At 38.4% G+C, this 19,721-nt stretch overlaps 1 protein-coding gene across 1 annotated transcript; it reads right to left on the bottom strand.

The window, feature by feature from the left end:
* Positions 1 to 301: 301 nt before the first annotated feature.
* Positions 302 to 18,442, bottom strand: ppm1ba (protein phosphatase, Mg2+/Mn2+ dependent, 1Ba). Its single transcript, XM_079634817.1, has 6 exons — positions 18,027 to 18,442; positions 7,354 to 8,208; positions 7,132 to 7,249; positions 6,033 to 6,144; positions 5,748 to 5,805; positions 302 to 1,548 (listed from the first exon to the last, which is right to left on the bottom strand). Exons 2-6 carry the CDS (start codon positions 8,191 to 8,193, stop codon positions 1,519 to 1,521), a joined length of 1,158 nt encoding a protein of 385 aa, XP_079490943.1. The 5' UTR covers positions 8,194 to 8,208; positions 18,027 to 18,442; the 3' UTR covers positions 302 to 1,518.
* Positions 18,443 to 19,721: the final 1,279 nt, after the last annotated feature.

Raw genomic sequence — 19,721 nt, 5'->3', positions numbered from 1 at the left:
ATTAGAACTCAGAATTACAGAACACAACATCTACACATATTTTCCATTTTTGTTTGTTTTATGGACAACTTTTACTGAGAACACCATTATTTGAAATAATTTCTTACCATGCCAGTCTATTATTGCGCTATCGACCGCTAAAGCGCACACAAAAACGAAGCAACCTGCAGTTGGTTGCTTTACAAGCTGGTCTCTTGGAACATGGAACTACTGCTTACTGTTATGCAAAGTTAAAAGACTCAAAGTGTTGTGTCTTAGCCATTAGGCCTTTCCCACTGTGATTAAACATAAGGAGCAAGACTGCTTTTTCCTGTAGCTTTATTGTTTTGCTCAATATCACCTTTCAAGTTCTGAGGCCAATGAGTAAGTACTGTTGTCCATGGACTGTTGAAAACATATTTGAGCAAAACCGACATTACACTCGTATGGTGAATCAGAAAATAATCAGTGAATTCATCACAAAGCTTTTTTTTTTTCATGTTCATCTAACCAAAACAAAAAAACACCACTTTACAATATACTCTGAAGGAAAAAAGAAGAAAAAAAGGCAGGTTGCTGTAAGTTCACATCTGCATTCGAAAGTGAGGGATGAGAAGGAGAAAAGACTGAGATATAATACAAAGGGAGAGCTGAGAAAAGCTGCGTGGCTTTGGTGGGCAGTTATAATCCCTTTTATCCAACATCACCCACAATTCCTGGGTAAAACAAGTACATGAACAAACTCAGTGTGTCTATTTCACACAACGTGGCACGCTCATCGGTCGCCATTAACATTACTCTATTGCTTCACACAATAAGCGACAAAGACGTCAAACTTGGGAAAAATAAAAAATATATATGAATTTTATATATTTATCTCTATATATTCTATATTCTCTGAAACAGCAGGATTAAAAAGCTTTTTACAACCAATCGAATGATAACCTGCCAAACGGAGCAGAGTCAAGTCCGAGGTTCTACCTAAAGGTCAGTCAGCGTTCACGAGGAGGGAGGGAAGGTGCAAAAAGCCAACAAGCTTCAATCCTTTCCACGCAGGTTATGTAGTAATGAAGCAATTCTTTAAAAACATGTTCCACACACATTCATCAGTCAAATATATCCTCAATCAAACCCAGTGATGATCCATAACCCCATACCAGGGGCTGCCAAGTTTATCAATTGTATCCTCACTCGAATTTGCAGCCGACTGGAAAAGGCACCACAGCACGTACATGGGTCCATCCCGCAAAACATCCTCGGTTTTAAAATTAACACCCACAGCCACCACAAAAAAAAGTGAGAAAAACAGTTTTGTATTGTATTATGTGTATTTTGTTGTAGTTGTTTTTTAAAACTGGAACTCCATTCTTTCCCTCATGTATTAGAAAAAAAGTGTTTGTAATGCTTTTGGTTGTACTGTGTTTCCACTGTGTTGTGACTCTTGAAAGACTGTCCGTTGAATCTCTTGATTTCACTGGAACAAAAGAAACGTGACTGATGTCTTGTGTAGAAAAGGGGCTCTTCCCTCAGGTGGGACGACTACCACGGGTCCTCAAGGTCAGCGCCGCTCTGCAAGAGAGACCACACAGAGAAAACCATCAGTTGGCAAAGGCGTCAAATCAACATTATCACAATCACCGTGATCAACCAAATTTACTTGCCATCCTTTGCTATGAAGTAACGAGAAAGGCTACGTCTTAATACCAAATCTAACACAGGAAGTATAAAGGAAGAGTGTAACCACCTAATGTAAAGTGATTGAGATAATTGTAACACTTGTATAAAAAAATATTATATACTGTACATGTTCAAAGGTTTGGAGTAAGAAAGTGTTGATGAAAGAAATTAACACTTTCATTCAGCAAATCAGCATGTTAGAATGACTTCTGAAGGATCATGTGACACTGAAGAATGATGCAGAAAAGTAATGATGCAGAAAAGTCAGCTTTGCCATCACAGGAATAAATTACATTAGAAAATATATTCAAATAGAAAACATTTTAAATTGTAAGACTTATCAATATCTGACCCCAAACTTTTGAACAGTAGTGTACACCTCAACTTTAAACTTCTTTAATGAAACAATGTTCATTACACAATAATATATAATTCAATTTCAAAATTGCAGACAACCTCTTAGCCATGATAAAATCCTGTAAGGTAACCAAGTGTTAGCAAAAAATCTCTTTAGGCTTATATCTTAACAAACAGAAAAAAGTCAAACAAACAGTATGGACAGTCTCCCATATTCCACTACTGTGATTACCGAACCTTGAAACTAGAATTGTCATGTTCTTTTCTGTTTGTCTAATATGTCTATGATGTGTAATTTGTACGGATAGAACACCTGTGCTGTGATTTAATCATGTCTACACTGAAAGATCAAAGAATGAACTGTGTTCTCCAAGGCATGGAAACGATTCAGAAAATAACAAATATTGAGATAATCAGATTTGATTTGATGTTTCTTCCACTACTGTGATGATATTTCCTTACACATCTGCATCCCAGAGAAAAGGATGCATGTGCAAAATTGAAAGACTGTGGAAAAATGGATCCAGACCCTTGTAAAATGGCCAATTAGAGATTAGTGAATGATATTTCTGTTCTCTAATAGGATTACTTTTCAAGAACACATCTAGGTAGGCCATTTCATGCCACAGAGCATACACGTGCAGGACTTCAAATGAAATCCAAGCTAAACAAGTCATCTGCATTCATTTACAGGAACACTGTTGCTTGGTAATGTAAAACACAAAAGTAGTGAATTATCTACACGGCTTGAATGTTTAACAGGTAATATAGCAATACTTTGACAGTTTGGTCTCACTGCAAACTGCATAAAACTAACAGATAACAGCAAACCAGCAATTTAAAAAAAAAATGGAAAATTCCCTCCTCAACCAGCGATGCATTCATAAGATCAGTACACATGGTGTAGAGTGGGGTTGTCAAACAAACTCCAGTCGCTCTTTCTGCAGAAATCATTAGTATCAATTAGTAATCAACTTACCAAATGAAACAGGTGGGCTGCATTAATTAAAGGGTGAACACATACATCATTAGTTTTGTTAATGTGTATTTATCCTCTTAATGAATCTCAAACTATGCGTGTTCTGGATATGAATACCAACCTTTATGTTTGTGTGTGTAAACTACATGTATTTGACAAAGAATATGATTTCTATAATTTATTTACAAAAGGAGGGGTGCATGGATTATAAAGCTGTCATTGGCTATCACAGAGAAACACAAGGATCTAGTCTACTCCTCGCAACAAACCGACAAAACATCACTCGCTGATGATACCAAGAGATGTCAAAAATACCCGGTTAACTTGATACTAAAATGTAAAACCTATGTAAATTCTGTCTAACATAATAAAATTAATCAAAACACAATACTGACAGGAACATTTTTGTTTATTAATAATCAGCTTTATTAATGTTAACTTGAATAATTACGTAAAAAGTCACGTGTTCAAGGGTGCAATTGTTTAATGAAAAAAAATAATAATATTGTGAAATATCATTACATTTACAATAACTGTTTTCTATTTGAATATATTTTTAAATGTATTCCTGTGATGGCAAAGCTGAATTTTCAGCATCATTACTCCAGTCTTCAGTGGCACATTATCCTTCAGAAATCATTCTAATATGCTGATTTGATGCTCAAGATATATTTTTTATTAAGGTATGTTACGGCTAGTGCCGTTTTGTGTGTTGTTCGTTTGTTTCCCCCCCTTTCTGTTTGTTTTTTCTTTCACTTTCTTAGTTCCGCGCCATTGGCTGTGCCTCCTGTCACTCATCGTTGGAGCCGATGACGCTGCGCTGCTTTCCTCCAATCGGCGGACACCGGGAAACATATAAACGGAGACGCTGACGCTGAGAGAGGATAGGCTTTGTTTTTGTCTGTTGTTGCTCTGAGAGAGTTCGTGATTGAGAGATGCGCTCATTTGGTGTATTGTGGTTCTGATTCGTAGTATGTTCGTGTGCTACCTAAACAACTCTTCACCACCATTTGTTTGAATGGCTATGTTTACAATGGGGAAGGAAGGAGAGGAAAGGTAAACATATCACGTGATATACATTGAGCACCACTTGTTAGTGAACTATTGTGAGAAACACTAGGTTAGAGGCGTGCATCACTTCTTGTATTTTTGTTTTGATTTAGTTAGTATAGTTTAAATTAGGGTATCTTTGGATACTGAAGATGTTCTTTTCTTTTTCTTTGTTTTAGTTAGTTTAGTACTGACTATTAATGAGTTAGAGGGTTATGTTTTGATTATTTCATTTATTTGATTGCCGCCCAATTCCCTTCTTCTTTTCCCCTGTCTGGGTGTCTTTTTGTTCTTTACTTTTCTGTACATATTATTGTAAGATGGTTTGTTTATGGATTCGTCCTATACCATTCTTTTTTTGTAAATAAATATGGGTTGATTGTCTTTGGAGCTGTGGTATTCTTTGCTGACATTTACATTGGTACGAAGTAGAACTACGACATTTAATGTTATTCCCTATACCCCTTTAATAATCTCAGGGTACGTAACAAGGTATTATCAATGTTATAATGTTTTGTGGGAACTGATCATTTTTTCTGGACTCTTTGGTAAACAGAAAGGTAATAATGAACAGCGTTTATTTGAAACAAATCTTTTGTAATACTGTCACTTTTGATCAATTTAATGGATCTTTGCTGAATAAAAAAGTATCAATTTATTTTTCAAAGAAACTTTTAAGTGGTAATATACATTCCATTGTAATTTGTTCATTTAATTTGTTAATTTACAGACTTTAAATAAAGAATTGTGTTCATTAGATTGGTTGTTTCTGTGGTATTGAAAGTGTATCAAGAATCCTGAAATCTGACTGGCACTGGTATCAACTACTGAAAATTGTGGTATTGTGACTACCGTGATGAGGAGAGTCCAAGAGCGTAGAGAACACCATCTATCACACACACACACACCAGATATCTCTTGGATGTCCAGTAGGGGGAAAAACACTTGGATCAAAACTCCAGCTTTGTCCAACTAGTGTCCACTCCAGACCAATACTTGAGAATGTGTCACACTACTTAAACACTAAGACACATTCTCTTGAGGTGTATGCCTCATACACGCACACAAACAACAACAAGACAGATATTCAACTGCAGGCTTTACAACATGCAACCCCCAGTGCAGTTTCGCCAGATCACACATTGAGTAGTGACATCATCATCATCATGAGACTTGGCTGAAGAGTTCATAATGGCAAATTAGCAAACTTATTTATAAGCTATTAAAACAACATACTTGTTAGGTTACTAATCATGTCTGATTTGTCATGCTTACAGGCTGATAAATCTCAGTTCATCTCCTTGATGGGATGTATTAGGAGTGTTTGTGGTGATCTCAACCACTGTGCTTTGGGCCAGAGGATCATTTGAATGAGCTCATTACAGCTGTGATTTGAACAGGATATTTTACTCTCTGCAGTAAATAAACCGAGAGCAGGCGGATGGGATGGAGAGAGCAAATACTCTGAGGAGAGAAAGGATCTCTGAGTGACTCTTAGTTGCAGGTAGTTAATACCAGGTATAAACGGGTCCAGTGAGCAAGGCGCAGAACAAGGCAACGTCTCATGATGAGATGAATCCAAAGGTCAAGGGGAAGGTACCATCTCTACACATCTAACTTTTTTATGGTAAACCAGGGACTAAATGTACAGCGGTCATCACACAGAGGTTCTAGACCTTTAAAAAGCAAGACTATTCATACTCACACCATCCTCTTCTCTTTGGGGGGTCAACCGGTTGTACACGGCTTCAATAACACTGTGCCTGAACAAAAAGCAACAACAAAAGCAGACAATGTATTAGAAATATAAAACAAGGTTTACAGCGAGATTTAAAGTCAAGCTGTATTCTGAGTTCAAGACTACTTGAGATTAAACCTGCAAATGTTGTGTAAGGATTCCAGACCCTTAAACATTAGGTGCGTAACCCTGTGTCCCGTAAACGTGTTTGTGCAGGTGCATGTGTGGTTTGTAAGTGTGATATTTACTTACTTGCTGGCAAGGCCGCCCCCTGGTGGGAGATTAGGGATACTTTCATGGGACAGGGTGGCCATGACAATCAACAGCTCAGGCACACCTTCTTCCCCTGCTTTCTCTATGAGCTCTGATGAAGAGACAGAAAGGATAAACCACAGGTTAGCTCCCTAAATATTAATTTGACTGCTCCATTCCATAGAACCTTACAATATACGCAGTAGAACTTAATGTATATGTGACCTAGACCTACTGTATGTGTGTACTGAGAAATGAGCAATGCAGTATGGATACCAATGTAGAGCACTAGTGTTATCGTTTTTTTGAAATAGAGAAATGAGAGATAAAGAAAAAAAAGAATGAAAGAACAGGGACTATGAGAGAAAGAACAGAGACAATGAGAGACAAGAGTGAGACTCTAGAAGGAAAGCCTGTGGCTCAGTTGGGCTGCTCTGGGCCTGTTGCCAGTTAGATGTTCAGCCAGCACATTCCTCACCAGAGCAGTAGTGCCGACGACTCCCTCAGGCCCTCTCAGCACCCAGCCAAACATTACAACAACGTTACCCCAACCTTTGCCCACAGCTCAATGCCAAGAGTTTACATAACCCCAAAAAACCCACAAAACTAACAACCACTTGCCAGAATATGATCAATGTCCAATACAGAAAGGAAAGGCCAGTGGAAAAGTAAAAAGATATGGAGTCAGTCTATCAGGATATATTACACTAGAAAAAGAGGAATATGAAAGGGGGTGGAGACAGGATAGTATGTTCAAGATCACAAGATAAGAGTTACCAATTTGATTCAGTTACACAAACTCTTGATTCAATTCCAATTTAGATTTATTTGGGTATATTTCAGTTATGTCCCTTTTGCTTGCAATTAAAAAAAATATCTGTTATGCTGTAAATTATAGAGGGCAGTGTTTCAAACCAGTTTTAGACTGATTCAATCTTTTTAAGCTATTTGTTCTTAAACATGACTACACTGGTCGAATTGTAACCAAACGCTAGAGGTTTTAAAGCTCATGCCCAAGGACAGATGTATGAATGCTCCCAAACTACGGTGGACAAAATGGTTATCGTGTGGCGGACCACTGAGCTCTTCCGTTTCTCACCTTGCACACGCGACTCAAGGTACTTGTCCACCTCAGCATCTCTCTTTACCGCCTCCTCTGACACCTGGGGTGCATTTGGCAAACAGACTAATACAACACTCATATTATCTCGACTTCCCTGAAGGAGGAAAAAAGAAAGAAAAAAGAAAACAATCACAACTGAGAATAAAACATTTATGCGACATAAGAAGCTGTCACACAAGAGCGAGTAAGGAACTGTACCTTGTGTAGACAAGTATCTACAACTTCGTTGCACACTCTCTCCAGGTCGTCCATCACCTCCAGCCTTGATCGCACAAAGGCACAAAGCTCCTCGTTGGTCATCACATCCCAGATGCCGTCACACGCCAGCACCACAAATTCATCCTCCGCATCTGAACGAACAATCTCGAATACTTCTGGCTCTGGAGACACAAGCTGCTCTGTGGGACCCTTGCCCTCCACGCACTTGTAGTCATAGTCACCCAGTGCTCGGGATACAGCCAGCGATCCGTTAACCCTCTGGATCATCACAGAGCCACCTGCGTTCTGTATACGCTCCTTCTCCCGTGGGTCGCAGGGCTTATGGTCCATCGTGGAGAAGCCAACGTGCGCGTTGCGGCAGAGGAGGGCCCGTGAGTCCCCGCAGTTAATGAAGTACAGATGTTCCGGAGAGAGCAGCACACCCACCGCAGTGGACCCGCTGCGGTCCATGCCGTTCCGCAGGTCTGTGAAATTGCGCATGTGCTCGTCGATCTTCAGGAAGCCGGTACGGATGCCCTTTTTGACCGCCTCAGGCGCCGGAGCGCCCGCCTTCCGCAGTTCACCTGCCGACCCTGTGGCGAGAATATGTTCCAACAGGTTTTTAGAGCAGTAGTTAGCAACACGTGAGCCGGCGTGACCGTCGTAGACCGCAAAGAAAGACCAGTCGTCCAGACCGTGCGGTAGGCCTACGGCTGCGGTGTGGGCATCCTCCATCTCCACCCTCCATCCCTGCATGCTGCTGAGGCCAAAACGCAGGCCGTTTCCCTCTCCGTGAGCATTATGCTTCTCTGTTTTGGGCTTGTCCAAGAACGCCCCCATGGCTTAGGCCACCGTCTGCAGAGACAGAGAAACAATCATTGAGTAGGTAGACAAAAAACACAGAAGACAGTACAAAAACAAAGACATGGAAAGTGCAGCACAAAAGAAACTGATCTTTGCAGCTTAAATGCATTAGCTAACATTAAGCATCCCCTCACACCGCATTAATTCTGTAGCGCCACACCAATAGAGCTGCTTCAGACATGAAGATTAAAATTAGAAGGGGAAAAAACCCAGCACATACAGTCCAAAAACACCCACTGCAGAGTGAACAACACAAATGTGGAAGGATTAGTCTTAGTGCTCAATAGACGGATTTCTATTAACAACAAACTGAGTGAAATAAACATGTAGAGATTCTTGGCCCTGAAGCCACAGAGTGGGCGTAGCTTTTGAAAATCTAAAAACTGCAGCCCAGATAATCCAATTGCCTGTGTGCAGGGCTGCATTACTGCTAAAACAGTGTACCCTGCACTGCTATTCAGTGCTGCTTCACTCCTAAGGTGAATCAAGTTGCTAATTAATCAAATTCTGCGGTCAAATCTTTTTTTGTATGTTGAGTTAAACTGTATATTTGACCAATTTTAAACACTGTACAATATTTCTTAGTAGACGTTTAGGCCTAATAAGGTGGGTAATGTACATTCAGCTGTTTATTATCATAAACTAAGTAAAAAGTATCCCCCACGACTTCCTTACCACCCAATAAGGGTTTGTTTTGTGATAATGACTGGCTGACTGTACATTATGCCTGACACATTTTAGCTGACTGAACTGTATGTGATGAGAGAGAAAGACTGGGTGCCTCAAAATAACACTGACAAGTAGTCAACTACATTCCATTGTGTTGTACGCACTGACTGCACACAAAAATGAAATAGACGCTCTGCGGACATTACACTCCTGGCGCATTAAAAAAGCAGTAGCGAATTCTACTTGTCTGTTGCTGAGATGAAGCAGCTTGTTACTGTGGTGAGAGTAATATCTAAATGAAGCTCCATCCAGAACCTATGTACCATAGCAAAACCAAACATGCTAAGAACCTGGTCAGATTCAATAAGGACGAGACAAACTCAAGGATCTAGTTACAGGGTAGAATGAAAGTGACCCTATTTACTCATGCCGCGGTGACCTCTGTATCACAGGTTTAATCCAACAGTGCTAGCAGTGTTCTGGAACTCAGAGCTCACAGTCAGCCAACGGTGAAAGGAGCCACCCTGCCAGATCAGTCACACGACAGCTCTTTTTGTCCACAGGTTACAGCTTCAATTCTCAGCAAACATTACATGAGTACACAAATGTATAACAATTTCAAGTCCATTCGGAATGGGGACAAATAGGTTACTTCCACTGTGAAAATGTTGACCACTGCACTGTTCTGCACAAGCAATCCAGTCCAAACTAATCAAACTAACATGCAAGTATTGTTTTTCTAGCAGAGCAAACAACCTTTTATAGTTAAAGCTTTAACAACATGTTGTTCTATGAATAAGCAGTCAGTCATTTCATTGATTTAACCTTACGTAACATGGTAAAATCTCCTGGTTCAATTTAAGTTGGGAATGACAAAGCAAGGGCTTGCAGTTGCAGTACATTCAGTTTAGGGAGTTTATTCAATGATTCATAAGACTGATTCAAGCCAGTAGTGATGCAACGATGACGATAACGATAACCGATCATTCTTTATATTTGAAAGCTGATAACCGATATATTGGCCGATAAATCTAAATCCATCATTTTTGAGAGCTTAATTACAAAAACAAAAGTCTCACAAATAAAAGCCATGTTCCAAGCACACTATTATAATGTTCTCATTATAATTTTATTTAGCCTTTATGACAGACTTGCACTGCAAATTATGCACTTCACTGTATTTCTTTTTATGAAGTGATTCCAATCATATTTCAAGCAGTTCAAAACCATCATGGCGAACAGTGCACATCTGAAGTGTCTCAGCTGAAGGAAATAATCCATTATTTATTGGCTTTGATATATTGGCCAAAATTTCTTATTGTGCCGATAACGATTACATTAAAAATGAACACGTCGGCCGATTACCGATATGGTGGCCGACATATCGTGTATTTCATATTGTATATAAGAATAAGGTCATAGAATCTTTGACTCAACTGATTGGTTCAAAACGCTGAATCATTCAGTAATGAAACATGGAACATGTTACTGTGTAAGATGAGTTATGGTTCTGCTGCTGTGATCTTTATTGTGGATCAAATCAAGAGGATTATTGCATGATCAAAGTGCAAAAGCGTCAAGATGACACACATAGTGGATCCTGGTTATTGCTATACCCCGCTATTGCTCAGCAAGCTGCAAGTATGCAATGATGTCACATAACAGCATGTCTGAGCGTCTGAGCTGGCCACACCTCACGCCTACTGCACTATAAATAAACCCAGATAGGATTGCATGCAAACCCCCATCCTTTTACCCGGATCCTGAGCCCTCAGCTAAAGCTCAACCTCTCAAGGTTTTTATAATGGTAAGCTACTCTAAAGCAGCTGAAGCTAGGACCATCTTCACCATAAGAGTGAAAATATATCTAATAAAGGATATGGATATTCATCCCAAAATTAAGGGAAATAAAAAGGCACATGCTCGCACTCTCAAATTAATAAAAATCTCAAACCTGAATTGTTCTGCAAGTGTGCTTACTCAACTGAGCACCCCATTAAAAAGATTTAAGGCTGAAACTCAAATATTTCCCATTGTAAAGTACCCTAAATGTGAGCACCTGAGCAATCTTGATCATTACATTTGGCCTTAAATGATAAGAATAAGAGTGTAAAATCTATGCAATAATTAAAAAAAAAAAATTCTGTATGTACATGTACCTTGAAATGTGCTCTAAAGATCAGTTTTTGTTCCAAAAAACAACCTTCTTGAGCTGAGATATTTTCTCATACCCCTGTTACTGTATAACCAAAATTAGTTGTGGGGTGGGCCATGACACAAAGCCGCTGTGGTTGAAACAAGTAAAATAAAAAATACCATGAATTTGCAATATCAATTCAGAGGTAATCACTAAAAAAATTTTTTACAATTTAAATAGTCAAGCAAGTCTTGTATGTCACTTGTGTAAACGATAGCGTTTCTTTGGACACAGCTTCCTGCACCTGTGCCTTGACTCCAGATTAGCCATGCTTTGATCATGTGCTCTGTTTAGCATCACAGTAAACCAAAAGAGCCCAGATGATAATAACTCATTGCCTATGAATGTGTGCGGATCCAGAGAGCACACTGTGCCAAAGCACTAAAACAAACAAATAAAACGCATCCTGTAGAGACAGGAAGTGGGCTAGACCTTTGAAGAGGGTTTTCAATGTTGTGACCCAACAAAAGGAAAAACAACCTGGTCCTCATCGACTCTCGATTTCAGACCACCTGTGCCCAACAGTGACTTTCATCCACCATCACCCACGTCCCCTCATCATTATGAATCATGATATCTTCATTATAGACAGGAAAAAGACATTGTGGCCAATGAATAAAAAATAAAAAAAACGTCAGCACTGACCAGGCAGTTCAGGCTGTCACCTAGAATACATGTTCATAACAACCGCCTCTTATCAAGCAGGAATGAATCTAAAGCCTGACAACAGTCCTAGCCTGACTCTAGGAATTCTATTAATATCCCAACACTACCAGCTCGGTTCGCTAACATGGCGAGTCAGTTTATGACCATAAAAAGATCCTTACCTGACCTAACGTTGGCCTGCATTCAAGAGTTACACGTCCAGATGACAGGTTGCTCATTCAAGATTTCCACATTCCAATAAAGTGAAGAGAGCAGTTCAACACACTCCTGAGATCTATGGCACTGCAATGATGTAACCATTGGACCACTGTCATATGTTCCGTTTCCATGCCTACAGCGCCTGGAGTGGCAGCTAAGAGTGGTTTCTATGGTAACAGAGAGCTTCAACAGGGCACTTCAGTGCATCTTTCCTGTGACCAGTCCCTTGGAATTGCAAGCGCGGCGAGAGAGCCGACAAACAAAACTAGGGTTGAATTTTATAAATTGAGCTGAATCTAGGAACAGCTGGCAAAGTGCAGTGTTTGGAAATGAGAATTACAATAATGTGTGAACATATCCATTGCTAGGCTTCACGCACACCATGTGCTCCTTGCATTTGATGCATTTGAAACTTTAAAAGGCCAGAGTATCAAATGTCACGGGCCATGGCTCCTAAACGGGCAGAGAGTTGTAGACCGCTGCACTGGCCTTGTGTGTTGCCTTGTTTACGGCGTCCTAAGGACAAACAAACTTATTACATCAATACAAGAGCAGCTGCATCATTACGGCTGATTCACAGACAAGTAAAGGTGTATTTTGACTGAGCAGTTTTTTTGGCTTTTGAAATCATCCTTTTTTCTTTTTACAAATGATATTTGGACTGAGGTCCCCATTTAAAAAAATATTGTTAAAACTTTAAAGGTTTTAAAGCCGGGTGCACACTGCGCGATTTATAATAGTACACTCCTTTACGATTGTTGCTTGTCAAGACGCGTTTGTGAGTCAAATCTTCTGACACTGCCAGAATTTCATCGGAGGTAAAATTTGATCGCAACTGTCATTAAACGGCTGTCGGTGAACATGTCAAACTAACAATCAAAGACTTCAGATTTTAGCCTAGGATCAGAGGAATCTTTTAGGATTTGCAACATTTGTCTCAGATGGCCAAATCGCAGTGTGCACCCAGCTTAAGGTTTTAAAGACTTTCCGAAACAATCAGGCTAAAGGGTCGTTCACACCAAGGACAATAACTATAACTTTTTAAAGGGGTCATGACATGGATTTTTTTTTTATAAAAATAATGTTCCTAAAGGTTCACTTTTAATGTTAAAAGTTTTTGCACTAAAAAACAAATATATAGGCTATGTGTGTTCCTAAATTTTTCAACTTATGAGCACATGGTGCTTTAAAAATGGAGGGTCAGTGTTTTTCCACACACATATATGCATTTATATATGTGGAAAAACATTCTGACCCTCTATTTTCAAAGCACCATGTGCTGCTCATAAGTTGAAAAATTTAGGAACACATTAAAAAACTTTAAACGTCGTATATACAAGGAGAATACAAAAAGTACACAAGGTTTTTAAATATTTCTGCTTCAAACTATCAGAATCAAAAGGCTAAATGTACATCAATGTGGCATTTTGGCACGAGGTCATGTTAGATATGGATCTAAGGAGTGCAACATGACTTTTAATGTAATCTTTGATTAATGATAGGAAGATAATAAGAGTTTGCAAACATCAGCAGGTCTCCTAAAGGTTCAGAGGGATTCAAGATATTGGGGTTAACAAGCTAACTCAATTTGTTAATCCACTCATGAAATGCATGCAGTACATAATCCGCCATCCGCCGAATCCACCATTTTTGTCCGACAAAGCAGTCAGGAGAGTTATTAGGTTAACGTTGGTGGATTTGAACTTGAAAAACTTTCCACGGTTGAAACAACATTCCTTCTGATGTTCATTCATGTTTATTTGATGCTATAAATTAGAAAGAAATAAGAGATGATCGGTTCACAAGCAGCTTTAACTGAGGCTCTACAGCGAACTGTCACGACGACACATTAAAGAGCCAGAAAACGGTATTTATTGTTTAAATTTCTTTTTTTTTAAAGATTAAATTTGAAAGTTGAGACTTTGTTTCATATCAAAAGTACTCTGTCCTGTCTGTCAGTGCGTTGTCAGTGTTGTCTTTGCTCCACGATGTAATTTTTCACGTGAGAATACAGTGTGGTGGCGTGAGAGCGGCATGGTATAGCAACAGTAACTAAAGGGGGCATAGACATTGATATAGTATTAGTCTACAATGCATCTCATTCTGGAGGCATGGCTTCAGCACTGGGGAAAACAGATCCCAGTTGCCTTAGTTACCCATTCATGTCCCTGAGGAAATGAAGACAAATATCAAACAGATTATGGAATGTTCATTTTCAGCTACATAAAAATGTATCCAATTTTAACAGGCAATCTTAAGGAATTACATTTTAGCAGCAGTGATGATCATACCCATTAGTAGAGAAACCAAACCAAGGCAAGCCTACCATCAACCAACAAACCATGCCTATTATCAGTGGCAAAGCACTCCATAAACTTTCAGAGTTATTTTAGGTCGTTGCATCATCTGCGCCCATGCCAATGTCTGTGTAAGGTGCCATTAGGGAATGGGGCAGGAGAAGACTGTTGCTTGATACATAGGTGGCAAGCAGCATAGCCTATTAAATAACATTGAATAAAAAGACCCATCTTAAAAGCCTTTTGATGAAACCATCATCAGTACACAGCAGGCAAAATCCCAGTGAAAAACTCATTTTAATGTTTGGGTAAACATGAAAGGAATTTTACTTTGACAAAAATTGAGCGGTGCTCATCAGTGGAAGTTTTATTCTACTTTGCAATTACATTAAAAGACTACTGGCTAAAATCATACAAAAATTGAGCGGTGCTCATCAGTGGAAGTTTTATTCTACTTTGCAATTACATTAAAAGACTACTGGCTAAAATCATACAAAAATTGAAATGGTTATTCACTTCACTTATATATTTTTGACATAATTGACTTAACTCTTGGGAAGACAAATAACTGTTGGTAAAAAAAAAAATCAGTATTCGAATCAATTACCTTGCAATATTAAGCAACTTATGCCACCAGATAATTTTTTTTTCAGCTTTCATTTTTGCTGTAAAAATTGTCAAAGGTGACATTTTTAAGTCCAACAGACTCAAGTCCAGTGGTCCTCTGATCCCATGACTGACAGAAGTTCTGTTAACTTTCTTAAGGACAAAAACTTTATCATCAGACTGTCACTGACGTTCAAAAATAAATAAGTCAAAGCGCAGGAGCATCTTACTGAAATTCACCTTACAGCACTTTTAAAATGCAGTCACATCTTTGGTAATCTAACGGAATTTCCTTTATTTCAGTGATATCAATGACCAATAGGAAGAAAAAGAGAGAAACTATTCAAACCATATGCATAAGAATGCTCTTTACTATGTAAAGTCTAGAGAAAAAAAACTTAAAACCTCATTTTAAACAATAGGAGACCAGGAAAATCCTATTTAGCACTTGACAAGCAACCCAAGCGCAACTAGCTTTGTCTTGGGCTGAAAGAAAGCAAACAGTTCCATTTTTATGACTACTGAAAGTAAAACTAAAGACCTAATTTAAGTTAACATAGATTGACTACAGTCAAGCAGTAAAAGTTACTTTCAAGCACTAAGTATGTGGAGCTAATTCTGAAGTAGGGCTACACAATATTGGCAAAAATCATAATCACGATTATTTTTGGTAAATATTGAAACCATGATTATTGTAGGAAATATAATCAAATGTCTTTCACGATAGTAATTTTAAATATCAGTGCAATTTCACAATTATCGATACTTCAGACAAGAAAAAAAATAAGTCAGCAATATGATAACTAAATAAATGAAAGAAACAAATAGTTACAAAAAAACAGACAAATGAATACAACAAAATGAAAATACAAATTGAATAAACAGTGTTTTAAGTTTCAGGAAGATGTACCAACAGTGATATTCAGATAAGTAATAGCCTACAACAACAAAAAATAATAATCAAATGTAAAATAACACTGCAAAGTCTCACTGTACACATATAGATTAATAATGGCGTTTAGGCGCATATCCAAAGCCCACTTGCTTATCTGCGTTCGGCTACGACTCGGAGCGCGCACACAGAAAGCTGCCAAGAAACAGTGTCTTTAAACGCTTAATGTGCTTTTAATAAGTTTAGTATCAAACACGTCCTGCAGTTCAGCAACAGTATAGACCGTTTTTACAACATTCATTTATGTGGCTGATGTTAAGGTTCTGCTTTTAGGGAGGAATGAAAGCACACCGCTGTGAAGGAAAAGACGGTGCACTCGACGGAATGCGGCAGCGGCACAATAATTGTTTTAACTCGATTATCTTGTTTTCATAATCGTTGGAAACAAAAATCGAAAATCAATTATAATAAATTGCACAGCCCTAACCTGAAACCTAACATGAACGTTTTGGGAAATGCAAAGTGAACACACAAAAATACAAAATCATAATCGAAACAAGTACATTTTATTTGTATAGGCCTAGGCCTTTTGAGTGGTTTTGCCGATTAATCGGCACCGATAACTGATTGCTGGAACTGAATAAAGGGACACAAAAAAATCCAGGTTGCTGGAGTTGTTGAGAAGGGTCTGCCGTCATTGTACAGTATGCAAGCCTAAAAACTATGACTGATGCCTCGTGGAGTTTGTTTTGACACGCGAGGCTTGCCCGCTGTACGGACTGGGACACTTCAGATGTAAGATTTAAAACGGACAACGAAATGGTAGGCTTTGTATACAGTACACTGCACTACATTGTTTTCATATCATTATAAAGAAATTAATTTGTTGACTAGATGCTGCATTAGTAGAGAAAGAACAGCAGTATGTTTGCCGTTAAGGCTAAGAGGACGCTAACATTAGTAGTACCTCAACGGATAAAACAATGACAAAAATATACAAAAGTCCAACCCAAATGTTTAATGTCACAATTGTTACCATCTGTTAGTTTATATACAGCTGGTCATTTTCCATCTGTAACAATAAGGTTAATAAATGCTGTAGAAGTATTGTTAATTTTTAGATCATTCATTTCAACAATTACTAATACACTTTTAAATTTAAAAGTTGTATCTGTTAACATTAGTTATTGCACTATAAACTAACATGACTGATCAACGTATAATTAATCAATTAATATTTATATATTTCGTTTAATAAGTAGGCTACAGTACATTTTCATGGTTCAGCACTTTTTTATGTTTTAGTAATTAAGTTTACTTGGTTGGGAGTATTCTTTTGGTTTTCATTCAGTATCCATTTTAAAAATTGTCAGTTGGTTAATCGGTCCAACCTAGTTATTATCAGTCGACATCTATTTTCACAACACATTATTTCAAAGCAACTTCACAGAAATTGGCATATTAGAGCAGGGTGATAGTATAGTTTACATTTTGTGACTAAAAAACTATCAAGCCATTATGAGATTAGCTACATAATCACTTTACAGTGTGCAGTATAGCCTACTGTATGTATTTGGAATAAAGTTACAGTTTACACCAACCCTTCATCATAACAATTGATTTCCACTGACACAGAACAAGCAGTGCAATGGCTACGCACTGTTAGAATAGTCTTATTCATTTTTCTTTTGATTATTTGTGCCATGAACTTTCCATCAGCTAATTTAAATCACACACAGTGACAAAAATGCTATCAAAATTCAAAACCTGAGGGCAAAAAAACAATTGATGCATAAATTCTATGTTTAGAATAAGGCCTTCATCAAGTTAATTTCTAACACCGATAACCAGCTAACATGGCCTTGTTTTGTGCACTGATAGGGGGAGGAATAACATATATATAGCCTGTATTTACATCTTGTAAAGTTAAAAACAACCAGGAGTAATTAAATACCAGCACTGTCGTTGTCTTTGGCAAGAGTGTATGATGCAGGAATTAGCAGCTAATGGTCTGTGTCAAAACCGACTGAGCTACCAACGTACACAGCATCTCGGACATCATAGGCGTCTTTTTTGACGTTCAAATCGAAAACCTACAATACCCAAAAATGCTGCCTAGACTGGCAACTCGTTATGTTTTGCGACACAGCCATTAACAGGTCGGATTCCTGGAGCAGGCAGAAGAGTACGGACTCACTGACTTGGTGCAGCAGTTACGAAACACGGCCATCCCGGTAGATAACGCTAGCTTGCTAGTTAGTCTGACAAATGTGGTGTAACTTACGTTTCTCCGATTGAAGTTTCCTCTCCAAAAGACCCCACGTTCCAGGAGGCCGTCAAATTTGCCTTTATGATCGAGAACCGACTCGCTGAACATCTATATTTTGAACGTTGGTGATATTAGCTCGTTTCAACTAGAGCAGCTAAACGTAAACCCAGCTAGCTGGCTAGCTAATGCGGTTAAATGCACACGGTCAGGTCTGCCCTCAACGGCTCTAGGCTTGGATTACGAGCTATAACGAACATCTTTGACATGCAGTTTCACTTCGGCTCAACGAAAACACAAGTGCGACCCGAGTGTTGGTCATCTGAGTTGGATTTCGAGCCGTGTTAGCGTTTCTAGCTACATGTTAAAGATAGGTGACGTGCACTACTCAGTGCCATTGACGGCCGCGCGCTTCGGTTCTGTGTGATGGGAGGGGCCATCGCCTCTATGATTGACATCATTATGCTGCTGAAAAGAGGGTGACAATAAAAAACCTTTGTTTTGGATGAGATATCGAGAATCTTGCATTATGTTCTGTATCTTGGTTAATAATGTATAAATAGCCTACAGTCTCACGTCCCCTTTACCCTGGTGAAAAAGCCTACACTTTAGCATATTTGTTTTAAGTGGGCATACTTATCACTGAATAATAATATTTTTTTTTCACTTAAGTAGATCTTTCTGGTCTGGTTTAACAGACAGGGTTTAGATTAAGCCAGGATTAGACCTTAGTTCAATGAGGATATTTAAGTAGCTTTTATAAACAAAAAAACATTGGGGTGTATCATGAGACAAAACAATGGCACTGACATATTTTAAAAGATGTCCGTGGAAGTTGCTTTTAGTTTAAAAAGCTCAAAAAAGCATTTTAGTCTGGGACTAGACTGGGACTAGGAAATGTTTTCAAGGGATTTTTACTGAGGGACATTTGAAGACTAAGTATTTTGTTATTGGTTGCACTTTATTCTGCAAATGTTGTTACTTTATTAATTTTATAACTCAGATTTTACTTATAGTTGCAAAGTTTATCGTTTAGACAACTGTTGAACTGGCGATTGCTGACATTTCTACATCAACTGATTCTACGGCCCGTCCAGATAATCTTGCACCTTGTCTGTTTCTTCACAGGTATCCTCATCAATTATTGATTAGTATTGGTAACAGAATCTGGTTCCCAGGGGTCATCTTTACCCATAAGATAGTTGAATACCTTTAGAAATGGGTTATTCATGCATTTACATGAATTATTTCAGATAATATTTCAAACATAATGGGATGATACTAAATATTTTCCGGTTCAAATTAAATAAATAAATATACAGCTATCCATCATAGTGATAAGTTGGAAAATATGAACAAATTTCAATTCAAGTTGTTCAAGTTGGTGCAAAGATAATTTCAGAATTGAGATGTCTTTGAATTGCACATAAACCATTTGGAGCAAGTAGCCACTGCGGCAAACTATGTCGATGTAACATTCCCGACTCTCAAGGTTACCAGGACATTTGCAATATTGGTCCCTCTATGCATTTCCCCCAGATTTCTGAAGCTGCAGACCACAAACAAATAAAAAATGTGGTAATAAAAAAATATCACCATAACATATTCATCAACCAGCAGATCTGAGTTGTCTATATTATCTCCCTTCTTCTTTTACACTTGGAGATGTTTCTTGTTATGTCAGTTATTTGTGAACTGATATCTTGTGTACAG

The sequence above is a fragment of the Phoxinus phoxinus genome (genome assembly GCF_949152265.1).
Source record: "Phoxinus phoxinus genome assembly, chromosome: 14".
Lineage (NCBI taxonomy): Eukaryota > Metazoa > Chordata > Actinopteri > Cypriniformes > Leuciscidae > Phoxinus > Phoxinus phoxinus.
This window is presented reverse-complemented; position numbering and strand designations above follow the sequence as displayed.